The sequence below is a fragment of the Phoxinus phoxinus genome (assembly GCF_949152265.1).
Source record: "Phoxinus phoxinus genome assembly, chromosome: 13".
Taxonomy (NCBI): Eukaryota; Metazoa; Chordata; class Actinopteri; order Cypriniformes; family Leuciscidae; genus Phoxinus; species Phoxinus phoxinus.
The window spans coordinates 32,797,906-32,811,797 of NC_136888.1; the positions used below are offsets into that span (position 1 = coordinate 32,797,906).

At 37.9% G+C, this 13,892-nt stretch overlaps 1 protein-coding gene across 3 annotated transcripts; it reads right to left on the reverse strand.

Moving 5' to 3' along the window:
- Positions 1 to 1,987: 1,987 nt before the first annotated feature.
- Positions 1,988 to 13,892, reverse strand: LOC307008981 (NLR family CARD domain-containing protein 3-like). 3 transcript variants are annotated; one of them, XM_079632343.1, is made up of 8 exons: positions 13,770 to 13,892; positions 13,308 to 13,465; positions 12,013 to 12,132; positions 6,806 to 8,671; positions 5,912 to 6,085; positions 5,298 to 5,459; positions 4,916 to 4,962; positions 1,988 to 4,823 (listed from the first exon to the last, which is right to left on the reverse strand). In XM_079632343.1, the coding sequence occupies exons 1-8, from the start codon at positions 13,791 to 13,793 to the stop codon at positions 4,735 to 4,737; spliced, it is 2,640 nt and encodes an 879-aa protein (XP_079488469.1). In that variant the 5' UTR covers positions 13,794 to 13,892; the 3' UTR covers positions 1,988 to 4,734. The 3 variants fall into 3 exon arrangements, with proteins under 3 accessions (XP_079488469.1, XP_079488468.1, XP_079488470.1); XM_079632342.1 differs by having other exon boundaries at positions 13,308 to 13,480; positions 13,770 to 13,855; XM_079632344.1 differs by lacking the exons at positions 1,988 to 4,823; positions 4,916 to 4,962; positions 5,298 to 5,459; positions 5,912 to 6,085 and having other exon boundaries at positions 6,377 to 8,671; positions 13,308 to 13,480; positions 13,770 to 13,855.

The window sequence follows — 13,892 nt, forward strand, 5'->3', positions numbered from 1 at the left end:
CCATAACACAGCAAAATTCCAAAAGAACATTTCTATAAAAGGTAATGGAATGCACCTAAAAGCTTTGGCGAAGTGTACAGCGCACGTCACAGATTACTTTGGCTCTGTTTCCGTAAGCAGATATCAAAATGTTATCAGGAAAGCCCCAAAGTTGGTTTGGCTTTCAACAGCTTAATGAGACCATTTTAAATCAAATTGAAGACACTTTCAATATAAGAAATAAAAGATCACAAGAAATTTGGTCTGGTAGATCAACACGATGATAGACTTCATAATTTATTCATTATTTATAGAATGGTGTTTGTGACTGTAGATCAATACTTCTTAAGAATGTAAGCAAACAAACCCTTTATGGTAAAAACTAGGGCATTAGTTTGTGAGCTCATGGATATCTGCTAGTTATTGAACCATTATCTGGGTTTTCTTCCAAATTTTTGTTTGCATTTATATTCTTTTAGTGGTAAACTAAGAAAACAGTAACTTCTTTATGTTATGATTATGAAATGCATTACAGTGATGGACAATTATAATTATATGCATGGAGTTTAATGCAGAGAGTTTCTTTACCTGCAGTTTAAGCCTCGTATAGATATTATTGCTTGACTTCTTTAAGAATCAATATTTCGGATTATTTATATTTTTTAAATATGAATTACTTCACTCTCCCAACTTCCCAAGCAGTATTGTCCTTTAACACATCTCGCTTATATTTGATTAAACATTGTTTTAATTTAAATAGAACTTTAGCACGATTTTGAATAGCATTTACAGAAATGTAAAAGTATAAAACTTACTAAGATTTAAAAGCTGTATACTTTCTAAATGCTATGACACAAATAAAAGACATGATGCAAACATGCAACGATGGATTTTTTATAAGTGTTTTGACACAGATAAATGTAGACATAAAGATAATTTACACTGCATGTATAATAATTTAGAATGCCTTCTGGATCAGTGCTTTAATTGGCTATTGTGTTAAATACTATATATGCAACTATATACTTTGAAGCGCTAACAAGATGATGCGTGAACATTCACAACATGTTAGCCTAACACAAACAGGTGAAGCAGGAGAGAAAACTGAAGTGCTCGCATCACAAACCGCTTTCGTGTGTATAAACAGGTTCTTCAACATCCATGTTTGCATGAAATTTACGCCTCATTTAGTCTTGTGAACACCAACACAAAACTTAAAACATTTCATAATGTTGAATCATAAGTCAAATGAACATGAAGAGGATTAAAGAGATGCATATCTCCAATGTCAGTCTCATCAATTGAGACATAAACACGTCTCGTCTTGTGTTGTTTTGTTAGAACTTCCAGTAAAGTCACCAAACAACAACAGTTTTGCTTTCACTTCTTGGCACCTTGTGAAAAATGAACCTGCAAAATGCCAGGGTTGTCACATCATCACATGACAAAACTGTCTGCCACAGATCGCAGCATGCCCTGATGGAAATGGTCAAGGTGTTAAACTCACATAAACTGTGAGCATCATTAAACAGTGTTGTAGTCGAGACTAGGTCATTCAAGTCTAAACCCAGGCCAAGACCTGAGTAGGTTAGAGTCCAAGTCAAGAAAGACAACGGAAGTGGGTCAAAGTTCCCGAAATCATGCATGGCGAGACCAAAAATGTCTGGTTTTCTGGAAGGATGGACTGAAAATCAGATAGATGCTTAACGCAGACTTTATTAGCACTTCAAACTGAAAAGACTGGAGGTGAGCCACATCTGAAAGAGGTGTCAGACAGGGCAACACGACCTCACGAAAGTGCGTATCTATACCACCAATGTTATTTCTCATACCATTTATACGCCAAAAATGTTTTTTGCGTGCATATGCTATCCACTGAAAACCTTGGGTAGGATTAGGGGTGGGAAGTGTGTGCGTAGCCTATTACACGCTATAGATGCACGCGAAAACTGCAAAAACTATTTATGCCGTATAAATGGCACGAGAAGAAATAACATTTGTTGTATAGATTTGCACTTTCATTTGATCGGGCTGGACAGGGAAGGCAGGTCAGACCAGAGAGCGTCCGTATAGTGATCAGGTCCAGGAAGAAGACAACAGAGGAGTCAGACAGGCGAGAAGGTCACCATGAGGTGAACAGGAACATAAACAGTGCAAATCAGTAGCAAGGTCAACGGCTAGAGGTCAATACAGAAATCAGTGCCAAGGGATATTCCATCGACAAGAACCAGGGACAAGAGCGAGAGTCAGTATGACTCTCATACTGACATGATCTGTAACATCAAAACGGATTCAGTTTTTGTTTTAACTAATATGACCTGGGGTTGAAGTTTATCTTAAAGCTATTAGTTGTTAGCGAGATCATTTGGTTATTAGTAGGCTTGAAGGATTGCTTAATGCCATGTCAGAGCTGAATGCTATTTTCCTGGCAAGACAATCAATCAATCAATCAGTCAAATAAATACAAATAGATGTACAAACCAGCCAGTAAATATTGCCAATGACTGACAGCACTTGTGTCACTTAATATGATTGATATGTTCTCCAATCAGACTGCAGGAAAGCAGTCAAGCACAGACTTCAGTGAACGAACAATAAAAGTCAGTGCATGAAAATGAATGAGAAATATTGGCTCTTTTAAAAGATTTAAACAGCACTACAGCAGAAATAATTGTTTTATGCAGTCAAGTCACCTTATGGCCTATAGAAGAACTCACATAATGTTCAAACACGGATCATATATTATCGGAGCCTGTCATAATATAGCTCATCATCTGGATTTATTATCCATATCACTTCATTAAAAGGGTTAGACAGACATTTCAGTTGAAATTGAAGTTGTTGATCAATGAAATCGTCTCCTTCAGTTGTGTTTATAATCCACCAGCGGAGAAACCCCTTGAGAATGGGAATGCTAATGGACAGATCTCTCCTGATGTTATAGATCTCATGATATATACTACACAAATATGGTAAATCTATGCTTAAATTGTTTTCTATTACATTTATTTACCTGGTACACCGCATTTGCAATGATCTATTCCTGTACATTTGGTTAGTGCGACCTCTGCTGGTCACTATGAATGCCACGAGGTGCAAGCTAAAAAATTAAGTAGGAATCTCTCATCTAAACAGGTTCTCTCTGTATTTATATGATATCTAAATAGATTAAGACATTATGACGTGATGAATAAATATTAAATAATGTGAATATTGAATTGTGTTGCATTTGTTCATGTGTTGCATTTCAATAAGAGTGACAGAGACTCTGGTGGAGAGATAAACTGCACTGGATTCACACACTCATTTAACCATTTAAATATCAAACATCCCGTCACTGATTCTTAAGACAAAACGTGCCACAACTTCAGCTGCCATTAGATTTTAAAACAGACACATAAATGCTAGATTTGAAAATGGTTGTAATCCATATTTGACACATTAGGCTATAGATATATTTATAATAAACATTTTACATTACAATTTTTTTTTTTTACTATCTAACAGTGTTGACCCATGTGTGATTTCCTCTGTTTATGTGATAAATAAATGAAGAAAAAAAAAAAAAAACATTTTATGACAAAATACATTGTATTGCTCATTAATTTCAAAATGTCAATGTTAATCATAACTTTCTATTAAATGGCTGTAAATATGTGGAAGCATCAGGACAAAATCATAAGACAAAATATATAATTTGAGGATAAAATATCAGCTCATAATAATGTTGAGCTCAAGACATGAGCTGATCATTGAATGTTTTCAAGCTCTACAACTGAGAGATTCTCAAACTCCCCTAATCATTGAGTCTCTACAAATACTAAATCTGACACGAGTTTGATCCACATCTTCAACTCTATTGAACAATCAGTTTGACTGTGATTGTAAGACAGACAGTTGAGAATGAGTGATCAGGAAGAGACATGAATCTTCCACATGGAGCACAAGATGAGCTCCACAGCCTTTTACATTTGTAATGAAGTGTGTATAGAAGATGAACTCTGACCTGACCCTCAGTTACCATAGTAACAGAGCAAGCACTTGCTAAGAACCGTTTCCTGTGAGTAAGAAACTAAATCTTCCTCCAGGTGGCGCTCAAGGACTCAGAAAGACAAAACTCTGTTTGAGCCGCATTCAAATGTCTTTTTAAAAACACAATAGAAGTCTGTGGTGTGTCTCATTCAGACCAAAGTCAACATGTGTGTTTCTATATACACACTGAGATTAAGATTAGAAGAGAGAAAGAGTTTACAGCTGTGTGAGTTAAAGAGAGAGATAATGTTAGTGTGTTTCTTTCACTCAACTGTGTTTCTCAGTTGTTTCTCACAGGTAGTCTCACACAGAGACACAGAACCACCAAAATAAACCTCAAATCCAGCATAGAGGATTTCAGTGAATGTGCTGTTGAATGTGTGTAAGTGTGTGTGTGTGTGTCTGTGTGTGTGTGTGTGTGTGTGTGTGTGTGTGTGTGTGTGTGTGTGTGTGTGTGTGTGTGTGTGTGTGTGTGTGTGTGTGTGTGTCAGAGATGCTGTAGAAGGACAGAGTGCCGGCCGACCAGTTCAGATACACTCCCACTCTGTTAGAGCAATATGAAGGGGCAGATATTTATGTGCTATTATTAATGTGATAGATGGTAAATCTGTCATCAAAACAGTTCAGACTTCAGGACGTTTTACTGAATCCAGACCAGCAGTCATAACTCCATCCTTTCCTGCTGATTCCTTTATATGTCACTGATATATCAGCCATCCCGTTCTATTTTGGCTCCCATTTACAGCATCCTTTCAGCTTCTTATTACACACAACCCGAGAACACTTTGAATCCGGTGTGAGATCACATTGATCTTAACAAAAGAAAACAGATTCAAACATTTATGACAACAAAACAACAATCAAGGTATGTGAGTGTGTGTGTGTGTGTGTGTGTGTGTCCTACATTTCTGCGGTTCTTTTATAATCCTGATCTCTCCTCCATGATCCACACTATAAAAACAAAAGATGTCACTAATTTTAGTGTAAAAACGGCCAATACGCACACTTGGATCTGTTTTTGCCTTATGTCTCTGACAGCAATGATAATTTACTTTCTAGAACAGCAACACGCTTTGAATTGATGTTTCTTGTTATGAGTCACAAGCAGCTGTTGATCTGAATCAAGATCATCTTTAGTCACATAGTTCAAGACACGTCTTTATTTTTCTGTGCAGTATGTTTAACTATATATGTGCTGTATGCAGAGATACGAGTGTGGACATATGAGTTTACATTGACTTTATAGCAAACACACATGACAGGATGATTGTTAGTGTTGAACATACTTGAGTTTTTCCAGTCTGTAGTTTGGATCAGAGACCAGCTTGACTAATGATTGTCCTGGGTTATTGTAGCTCAGATCCAGCTCTCTCAGGTGTGAGGGGTTTGAACTCAGAGCTGAAGCCAGAAAACAACAGCCTTTCTCTGTCACCATACAGCCAGATAATCTAAACACACACGCACGCACGCACGCACACACACACGCGCAATGAACATCACATCATCTATGACTGGAGATCACACACAGGAGTGATCAGATTAGATCAAATGATTCACTGATTCAGTGTAGCACTTTGTCTCCACAGATCACTGATTACCGGTTCAGTTCAGTTGGAGTTAATCTGGGTCAGTGTTCTGCTCCATCAACACTGTGACATTGAGTAAAATTTATTTCAGTAACCGTTTCTGTTCATCTCCACTCCTTACAACTTCGACATTTTAATCAGAGAATAAAAAAATAAAAATTAAAATATAATAACATTCCGAAGCAAATAGAAAAACTCAAAGTCTTAAGATTTTTGGGTCTGCTGATGTATTACAAACACATCAGAGATAAGGACTAGAGCAGAGGGACTCTTTACTTTTCATAACTAAGTAAATCTTTATCTGTTTTTCTTACCTCAGTATCTCTAGTTGACAGTGTGAACTCTTTATTCCATCCGAGATCAGCTTCACTCCTGAATCATGCAGGTCATTGTAACTCAGGTCCAGCTCTCTCAGGTGTGAGGGGTTTGAACTCAGAGCTGAAGCCAGAAAACAACAGCCTTCCTCTGTCACCATACAGCCAGATAATCTACAAACACACACACACACACACACACACACACACGCACGTGCACGCACACACACACGTGCACGTGCACGCACACACACATTTATTATTATTTATTACATTTATTATTTTATTTTATTATATATATATATATATAATAAATAACTATATATAAATATAGCTTATAGAAAATATAAATAAGAAAAAAAGACAATTGCTCACTGTTCTCAACTGAATAACTCTATGTCAATGCTAATAGGGTGATGTGATGTCATTTGTGATGTCACATATGCTAGAATCTGCAAACGGCTTGTTCTGAGACACTGCTTATGATTTATGGGGATTTAAAAAAGAGGAGTGGATGGATTTATACCATTAAATGGTAGTTGTGTTCACACACTGCCAACACACATTTAGGTTAAAAAATCAAGTAAAATTTACATTTGCATAACAGGTCCCCTTTAACTAACAAGGATGAAATATGGTTTAAATATGGAGATGAGTTCAAATATTGTTTTCAGAAAAAACACTGATTCTACCAAACAGTGTAGGAAAAAAATAGAACGAAATAGTTCACTTATTTACTAAAGTACTTTATCATTGAAGCCTTTATTTATCTTCCCAGTTAAACACTGTGTCTGTCTTTTGCTCATTTCATGTCAAAGAAAAGTGTCATGATTTGATGAAGGAATTCAGTCTTACTGTTCAGTTTGATGTCTAATCACATAAATTAATACTCACATAGCTTTTCTGCAGTTCACCACAGCTGGTATCAGTCTCCTTCTGCCCTCATCTGATGTGTTGTATTTCTTCAGATCAAACTCATCTAGCACCTCCTCTGATATCTGAAGAATGTAGGCAATTGTTGAGCAGTGAGATGGAGAGAGTAGATTCACTGAGTGTTTCTCTGATTTCACAAACTCCTGAATCTCTCTGTACAGAGTCTGATCCTTCATTTCCAGGAGACATAGGAACACATTGATGCATCTGTCAGCTGAGAGACACACATTACCCCTAATTTTGTTTTTAATGTACTGTGTGGTTTCTCTGATGGTCTCTGAGCTGTTCACTGTGTGTGTCAGTAGATCCTGTAAGAGTCTCTGATTGGACTCCAGTGAGACGCCCAACAGGAATCGCAGGAAAAGATCCAGGTGTCCATTTTCACTCCAGAAAGATTTCTTAACTGCTGCTTTTAGTAGCTCATACAGGGAGTTTTTCCGACTGTACCGCTGATATCTTTTATTCAGAAATAATTTCAGTGAGTTCTCATTTTTGACTACATGGCAGTAAAACACAAAGAAAGCAGCAAGAAACTCCTGAAAGCTGAGATGAATGAAGCAGTAGACTTTCTTCTGATTAATCACAGATTCCTCCTTAAAGATCTCAGTGCAAATCCCAGAATACACTGAGGCATCAGTGACGTCTATGCCGCTCTCAACCAGGTCCTCCTCATAGAACATCACATTGCCCTTCATCAGCTGATTGAAAGCCAGTTCAGCAAGTTTTAAAATCACGTCTCTGTTGGACTTTAGGAGTTTCTCTGGATCTTTCTCATCATACTTCTGATTCCTCATGTTGATCTGAGTCAGAAGGAAGTGGATGTACATTTCAGTCAGAGTTTGAGGGATTTCTGCACTGTCATCTTGTTTCAGGAGGTTTTGAAGCACAGTGGCTGAGATCCAGCAGAAGACAGGTATGTGGCACATGATGTGGAGGCTTCTTGATCTTGTAATGTGTGAGATGATTCTGCTGGCTTCAAGCTCGTCACTGATTCTCTTCCTGAAATATTCCTCCTTCTGAGGATCACTGAATCCCTGAATTTCTGTCACACGGTTGATGTATTTTGAGGGGATCAGATTGGCTGCTGCTGGTCTGGAAGTGATCCAGATATGAGCAGAGGGAAGCAGATCTCCTCTGATGAGGTTTGACATCAACACACTCAGTGATGAAGACTCATTCACATCACAAACTTTCTCATCATCTGTAAACATCAGTTTAATTCTGCTTTCATCCAGACCATCAAAGATTAACACAACTTTACACTCATAAATCTTTGAGTCCAGATCTTGAAGTTCAGGATGAAAGTCCAGCAGTAGTCTGTGAAGACTGTACTGGTGATCTTTAATCAAGTTCAGCTCTCGAAATGGAAGCACAAACATGAAATCTACATCCTGATTGGCTGTTCCCTCGCTCCAGTCCAGAATGAACTTCTGCACAGAGACGGTTTTTCCAATTCCAGCAATGCCTTTAGTCAGAACAGTTTTGATCGTGTCTTTCTCCTCACATCCTGCTTGATGGAAGGGTTTAAAGATGTCATTGCAGTAGATTGGTCTGTCTTGAGTTCTGGCTGTTTTCTCCATCTGTAAAACCTCATGTTCTTCATTCACTCCTTCACTCTCTCCCTCTATGATGTAGAGCTGTGTGTAGATCCTGTTCAGGAGGGTTTGATTCTCTTCTAGTTTGATTCCCTCAAATAAGCTCTCATACTTGCTCCTCATGGTGATCTTGTGTTGGTCTTTGACTCTCTGCTTGATGAGAGTCTGACAGTCGGGGTCAGTGCAGGTCATTGATCTGATCACATCATCTCTCTTCAGTCTGCAAGAACAGCTGTGCAAATGCAGTATTATAAATGTTTCTAACATGTAACTCTAACATTTAATTATTTAAAAGGTTTTAAATAACTGAAATTACATCACATTTAGACCAATTTAACACTATTATCAAATGTAGAATTTAATTTTAGGTTTCATAAATTATTTTGAAATTTCAGTTTCTTTGTATTTACATATTTCTGTTTTGTTTTTATACATTTTAATTCCAGGTGTAGCTGGCTTTTATTTATACCAATAGTACTAGTTATTTTGGATTTTATACTGACACCTGCCTTGGATACATGAAGTTTTTTTTTACTAACTGATGACGTTTTAAACAGAAGCTGTTTATTTTTAGCTTTTTGTAACCGTTTTTCTCTGTCTTATAGTAAACAATTTTACTTTGGTGATGTCACTAACCCGGGAGGAATGTTATGTAGTCCCTACCAGCCGTTTGTTGTAGTCCTTTTCTTTAAAAGCAAATATCTTCCTTATTTTTAACTCTTCACTGAAAATAACATCAATTAAAATAAAATGTTTACAATTTATTATGTCAGGTAAATATATCATGCCAATTTCATAATCAATTCAAAGATAATAAATACAAAACATCAAATGCTCTGGAATAAAGAGAAAAGATGCGAACCTGACATTAGAAAATACGTGAAGCTAAGAGTCTTGGTCACTCTCATCATCACGGGCTAGTTTGATTTACAAATCGCCCCAAGCCTCTTGCTGCATTTCATTATATAGACAGAAACTTCTTTCACATGGAAACATGTGCTAACAATGGGAATTTGCATTCATACCCCTTTTCCACCAGCAAGAACCAGGTGCTGGTTCAGAGCTAGAGCTAGAGCCGGTTCGGAGTTGGTTCTACTGACGGGTCTTCTAAGAACCGGTTTGCCTTTCCACAGGCTAGAGCGCCACAACAGAGCCAGATTTTAAGGTCACTGTGTATACATCTCATGTTGCCCAGCAACGCTAGCGCGGCAGCGCCAAACAAAAACACACCAGGCTTGTTCGAGATGGTTCGGCTTCTCGCAGACCGATCGCCGCGTGACATCAAAGCACTGCGAAAGCGATCCAAAAGCACAAGGAGTCGTATGCTCTCCAAACACCCCCGGAGCTCTGATAGGTCCGCGCCGCTCTGATGCATCTCGAACAAGTCTTACATCAACAATGGTGGTCGTTGCGTTACTATTGATGCTCATGGCTTTGCGAAACTACATCGGCATCCAAACACGGCGAATCAAACGCGTTCGTGCAGCTCGCCGTAACTTGCATAGACGGAGATTACAATCGAGCAGCTATTAGCTCGATTAGCAGCTATTTAAAAAATGGCGGTCACAAGTTTCCTTTCGTCTTGTTGGTCATGATAACCCCGCCCCCAGCCCCTGACGCAAGCGGTTCTTACTTCTAGCCCAGCAATGTTTTGGTGCTACTTAAGAACCACTTTTACTGGTTCGGAGCTGGTGCTTTGGTGGTCGAAAAACAAACAACCGATTTGAAACTAGGCTCTGGCTCCGAACCAGCACCAGCTCTGCCTTGGTGGAAAAGGGGCAGAGGTTACACATTTTGAGAGCAGGAGGCCTTTGCCTGGAAGCCACACCCTCCTGTGTGCAAGATATTTCTAAACTCTTAAGAACTTTATTACCTTTTGGTTTACTTCTTTGGGAATGAGACATTTGTACCAGTCACACTTCACATTTGAGACATTTCAAATGATACCAAACATGTATAATACTGTATGGTAATTCCTCACATTAAACCAGATAGATTTTTGGGTGAATTTCAGGTGATCTTAGCATGAGAGAAAGTGAGTGGGGGAAGTGGGAAAGACATGTAGATTAGAATGATTCTGAGGTGAGACTTGCGTCTCGAATGATGCAAAAGAGTGAGTTAAAATGTTAATTTCCTTTGTTCTCTCCGAGATTAGCCCTCTCTTCCAGTTCTTCTAGTTTTTCCAGTCTTACAACGTGCTGGGGCGCAAAAATGCACAGGCTTCCATGGGCTGAAGCCCAGGGGCCTACACTGGGGAGGGGAATCGTGCCGAATTTAAGGCATCAATGAAGTGTCCCATATGAAAGCCATATGGAACGCAATTTGTCCCGTATTCTCAGGCAAACGCTCTAAAATGAGAATGAATCATTCCTTGAATTAATGCACAGGCTTCCATGGGCTGAAGCCCAGGGGCCTACAAATTATATTTTTCTAATTATTATTTGCATATGAGTTTACAGCAGCAACAACCACATTATTTAAACAAACTCACACAGCCGTTAAGTTTTTTAAGGACTCGCAACTGCATTTTCGTCAAAGCCCTGCTGTGTAAACAGAACTGGATTGGACAGATATTTTTTGACGGTAAATGAGAAAGTATTTTAGCCTGATTGTTTGCCTTTTCTGTTACAAATAATATAAAAGCAGACGCTTTACTTTTTCGCATACTTTCTTTGTTTACCAGTTCTGTCTAACAAAGTATTAGATATCACTGACAGAGATCGTAATGAAGACAGAGAATGTGAGTGAGCGCTGTTGTTCTCAGCGCCGTCCGTCAAAATAAAAGTCCCGCTTCCAACACATCGGCCAATTAGAAAAACGTATCGGCCGATGTCAATATTTAAGATATCGGCAGTGGCGATATATCGGTCAACCACTAGTGTGGATATAATCAGTGTGTCATCTGAAGGTTTTAGATCCAGTCACTGTGTTCCATCGGTGCTGCTTTAAAGTCTTAATTTTAATTTCAGGAGGTTTTAAATCTGGGGATGGAAAAACAGGAATCGCAGTATTGGTTAAATGTCATAATTAAACTTCAAAAGGCTATGATTTAATTAATTAAACTCGAGCACTGCATGTTTCCATGTTCCATGTGGTGCTGTTGCACGTTTTATGTGCTTGTGCTTTTAGAGCAGTTTGTTATCACCAAATAGACCATTCATGCCACATTTATGATTGTTTATATCATACCTGTAAACTCGCATTTCGGACAGGAAATATTTTATGGCATTTATTTTCATATAACCTCCGTATCATGCCTATAATAATGTAGTGTTTATAAGCGCAGCTCTGCTTTATAAATACATAATACATAAAATAAGATATTTTGAAGAACGTTGGTAACCAAACAGTTGATGGACCCCGTTGACATTGATTCCATAGTATGTTTTTCCTACTATGGAAGTCATTGGGGTCCATCAACTGTTTGGTTATCAACATTCTTCAGAATATATTATTTTGTGTTCAACAGAAGAAAGAAATTGATACAGGTTTGGAACAACCTGAGGGTGAGTAAACGATGACAGTTTTTTCACATTTGGGTGAACTATCCCTTTAAGTCACATTTATACTCACTCAGGGTCAGAGGTCACTGGTCCATCATTGATATTAGGGGGAATGTGCATGGACTCTTTACTCTTCATAGACACACAGCTGGGTTCTGGAGAAGCTGTATTTCTAATTTCAAATACAGTGCTGTAGAAAAAAGACGGAACAGAAAAATACTTAATTTAGGCTTCCTCTCAAACTTCACTTGATGCATCTTCTCCAAGTTATAATGAAGATCTAGGCTAAATGCTGCGACTTCTTGACTCAATGCTCACTGGTTCTGGAGCCGTTAGTTTACCCAGTGATCAAACTAAGATTGTACATTTAATGTCTCTTTTAACTCGAAGAACATTGTAACCCTGATTCTCTGCTGTTTGCAATAATGCAAAAATTAAGTTCTTCAGTGAACACTCTTCTTCATCTACCTAAACAAAATATTCACTCAAGGGCTACTTTAATGGTACCCTCAAGTCACGATTCGATACATATCACGGTACTGAACTCACGATACCATATTTTCGTGATACTCCGAGACATGATAAGAGATCCATCTGAGACGATAAAAGGATGATAAAAATGCTACATTTTATATTACATTGTGGGTGTAAATGAATAAGGTTGGACTTGGTGCTGGTAACCCAATGCACAGGACAATGGAGACACCAGAAAAAAGCTACAGAACTATTTTAGACGAATATGCTTGCACTCTGTCACTGACTAGATATATTTAAAATAATGTAGGCTACTTTTTTACGGGTAACAAAAGTCATTCGGCATTATCAGGACCCACAAATATTCCCCCATTGCAGCATTATACATTATATTCAACATTATATATACAGTAGTTTAATGTAGTACTGACAAACATTAATTGTTAGTACACACCTAGAATCCACATATTCACTGCTATGAAGAAACATTCGATAAAAACATGAATGTCTAGGCTATTCTTTACCAATTTCAGTATGGCTGTGAATTATTCATGAGTTGAACTAATGAAGCACCGTATTCAAATGTATAACAAATTATATACAACTAACTTAATTTCAGAGATTGCTCCCATAGAAGTGCTTGAATCCAGTTGTGATTGTCATGCAGGATAATGGTCGCAGAAATGTTTCTATAAAACAGGCTTAATTGGTTTTCATTTTCACAAGGAAGAGGAGAGCTGAGAAAAAGATGGTCATTTATGAAACACAGGTAAACCAGATTTCTTTCTGTCTGTATATACCTGCCATCAGATAGGGCGTAGAGGTGAACAGTATTTTTACTCCATACTGTATTTTGTTTCACTACAGCAGTTGGATCATGTTTATACTCACTCAGGGTCAGAGGTCACAGCTCTGAGATTAGGGGAAACTGGCATGGATTTGTCACTCTTCATAGACACACAGCTGGGTTCTGGAGATGCTGCTTTATATGTGTGAACATCCTCATCCTTCTCTCTCTTCTCACAGACACTCATTTTACAGGCAGTGCACTTGAAACACACAAACTAAAAATGTACAACAGTTTTCATTTTCAACATTACAGAACTTAAATTTAAAAAAAGGCTTTAAGCATGATTTACATATTTGAGTATGGCAGTGAATTGTTTACTGGCAACACTAATGTTTGTTTTTTGGTTAATGGTTTGTTATTTAATCTTTTTTTTTTGAGATTCTCCTACTGCCACCCTGATGTGCTTTTGCATTTCATGTCTCAGTAATCACTGATAACATTCAGATAAATTATAATAAATACTAGGCTACTATATGATCGCAGAAATGTTTGTTCAAACCTACCTCTTTCTCAACAAAGAAGAACATCAAACACAAACTTCATTCAGTTCATAAATCCATTTTGTCTCTAGATTCAGCACTAAACTGGTCTCTTCTCAAACTGACTCACATTATTCACAAACAGCG

Excerpts from the sequence above, each read along its gene's own strand:
- LOC307008981 (XM_079632342.1), bottom strand. The coding sequence starts at position 13,793 with ATGTTCTTCTTTGTTGAGAAAGAG. Across the intron at positions 12,133-13,307 it reads GCTGTGACCTCTGACCCTGA|CACTGTATTTGAAATTAGAA; the intron begins GTGAGTATAAAC and ends TTTTTTCTACAG. Across the intron at positions 4,963-5,297 it reads TACAGACTGGAAAAACTCAA|TGTGGATCATGGAGGAGAGA; the intron begins GTATGTTCAACA and ends TTGTTTTTATAG.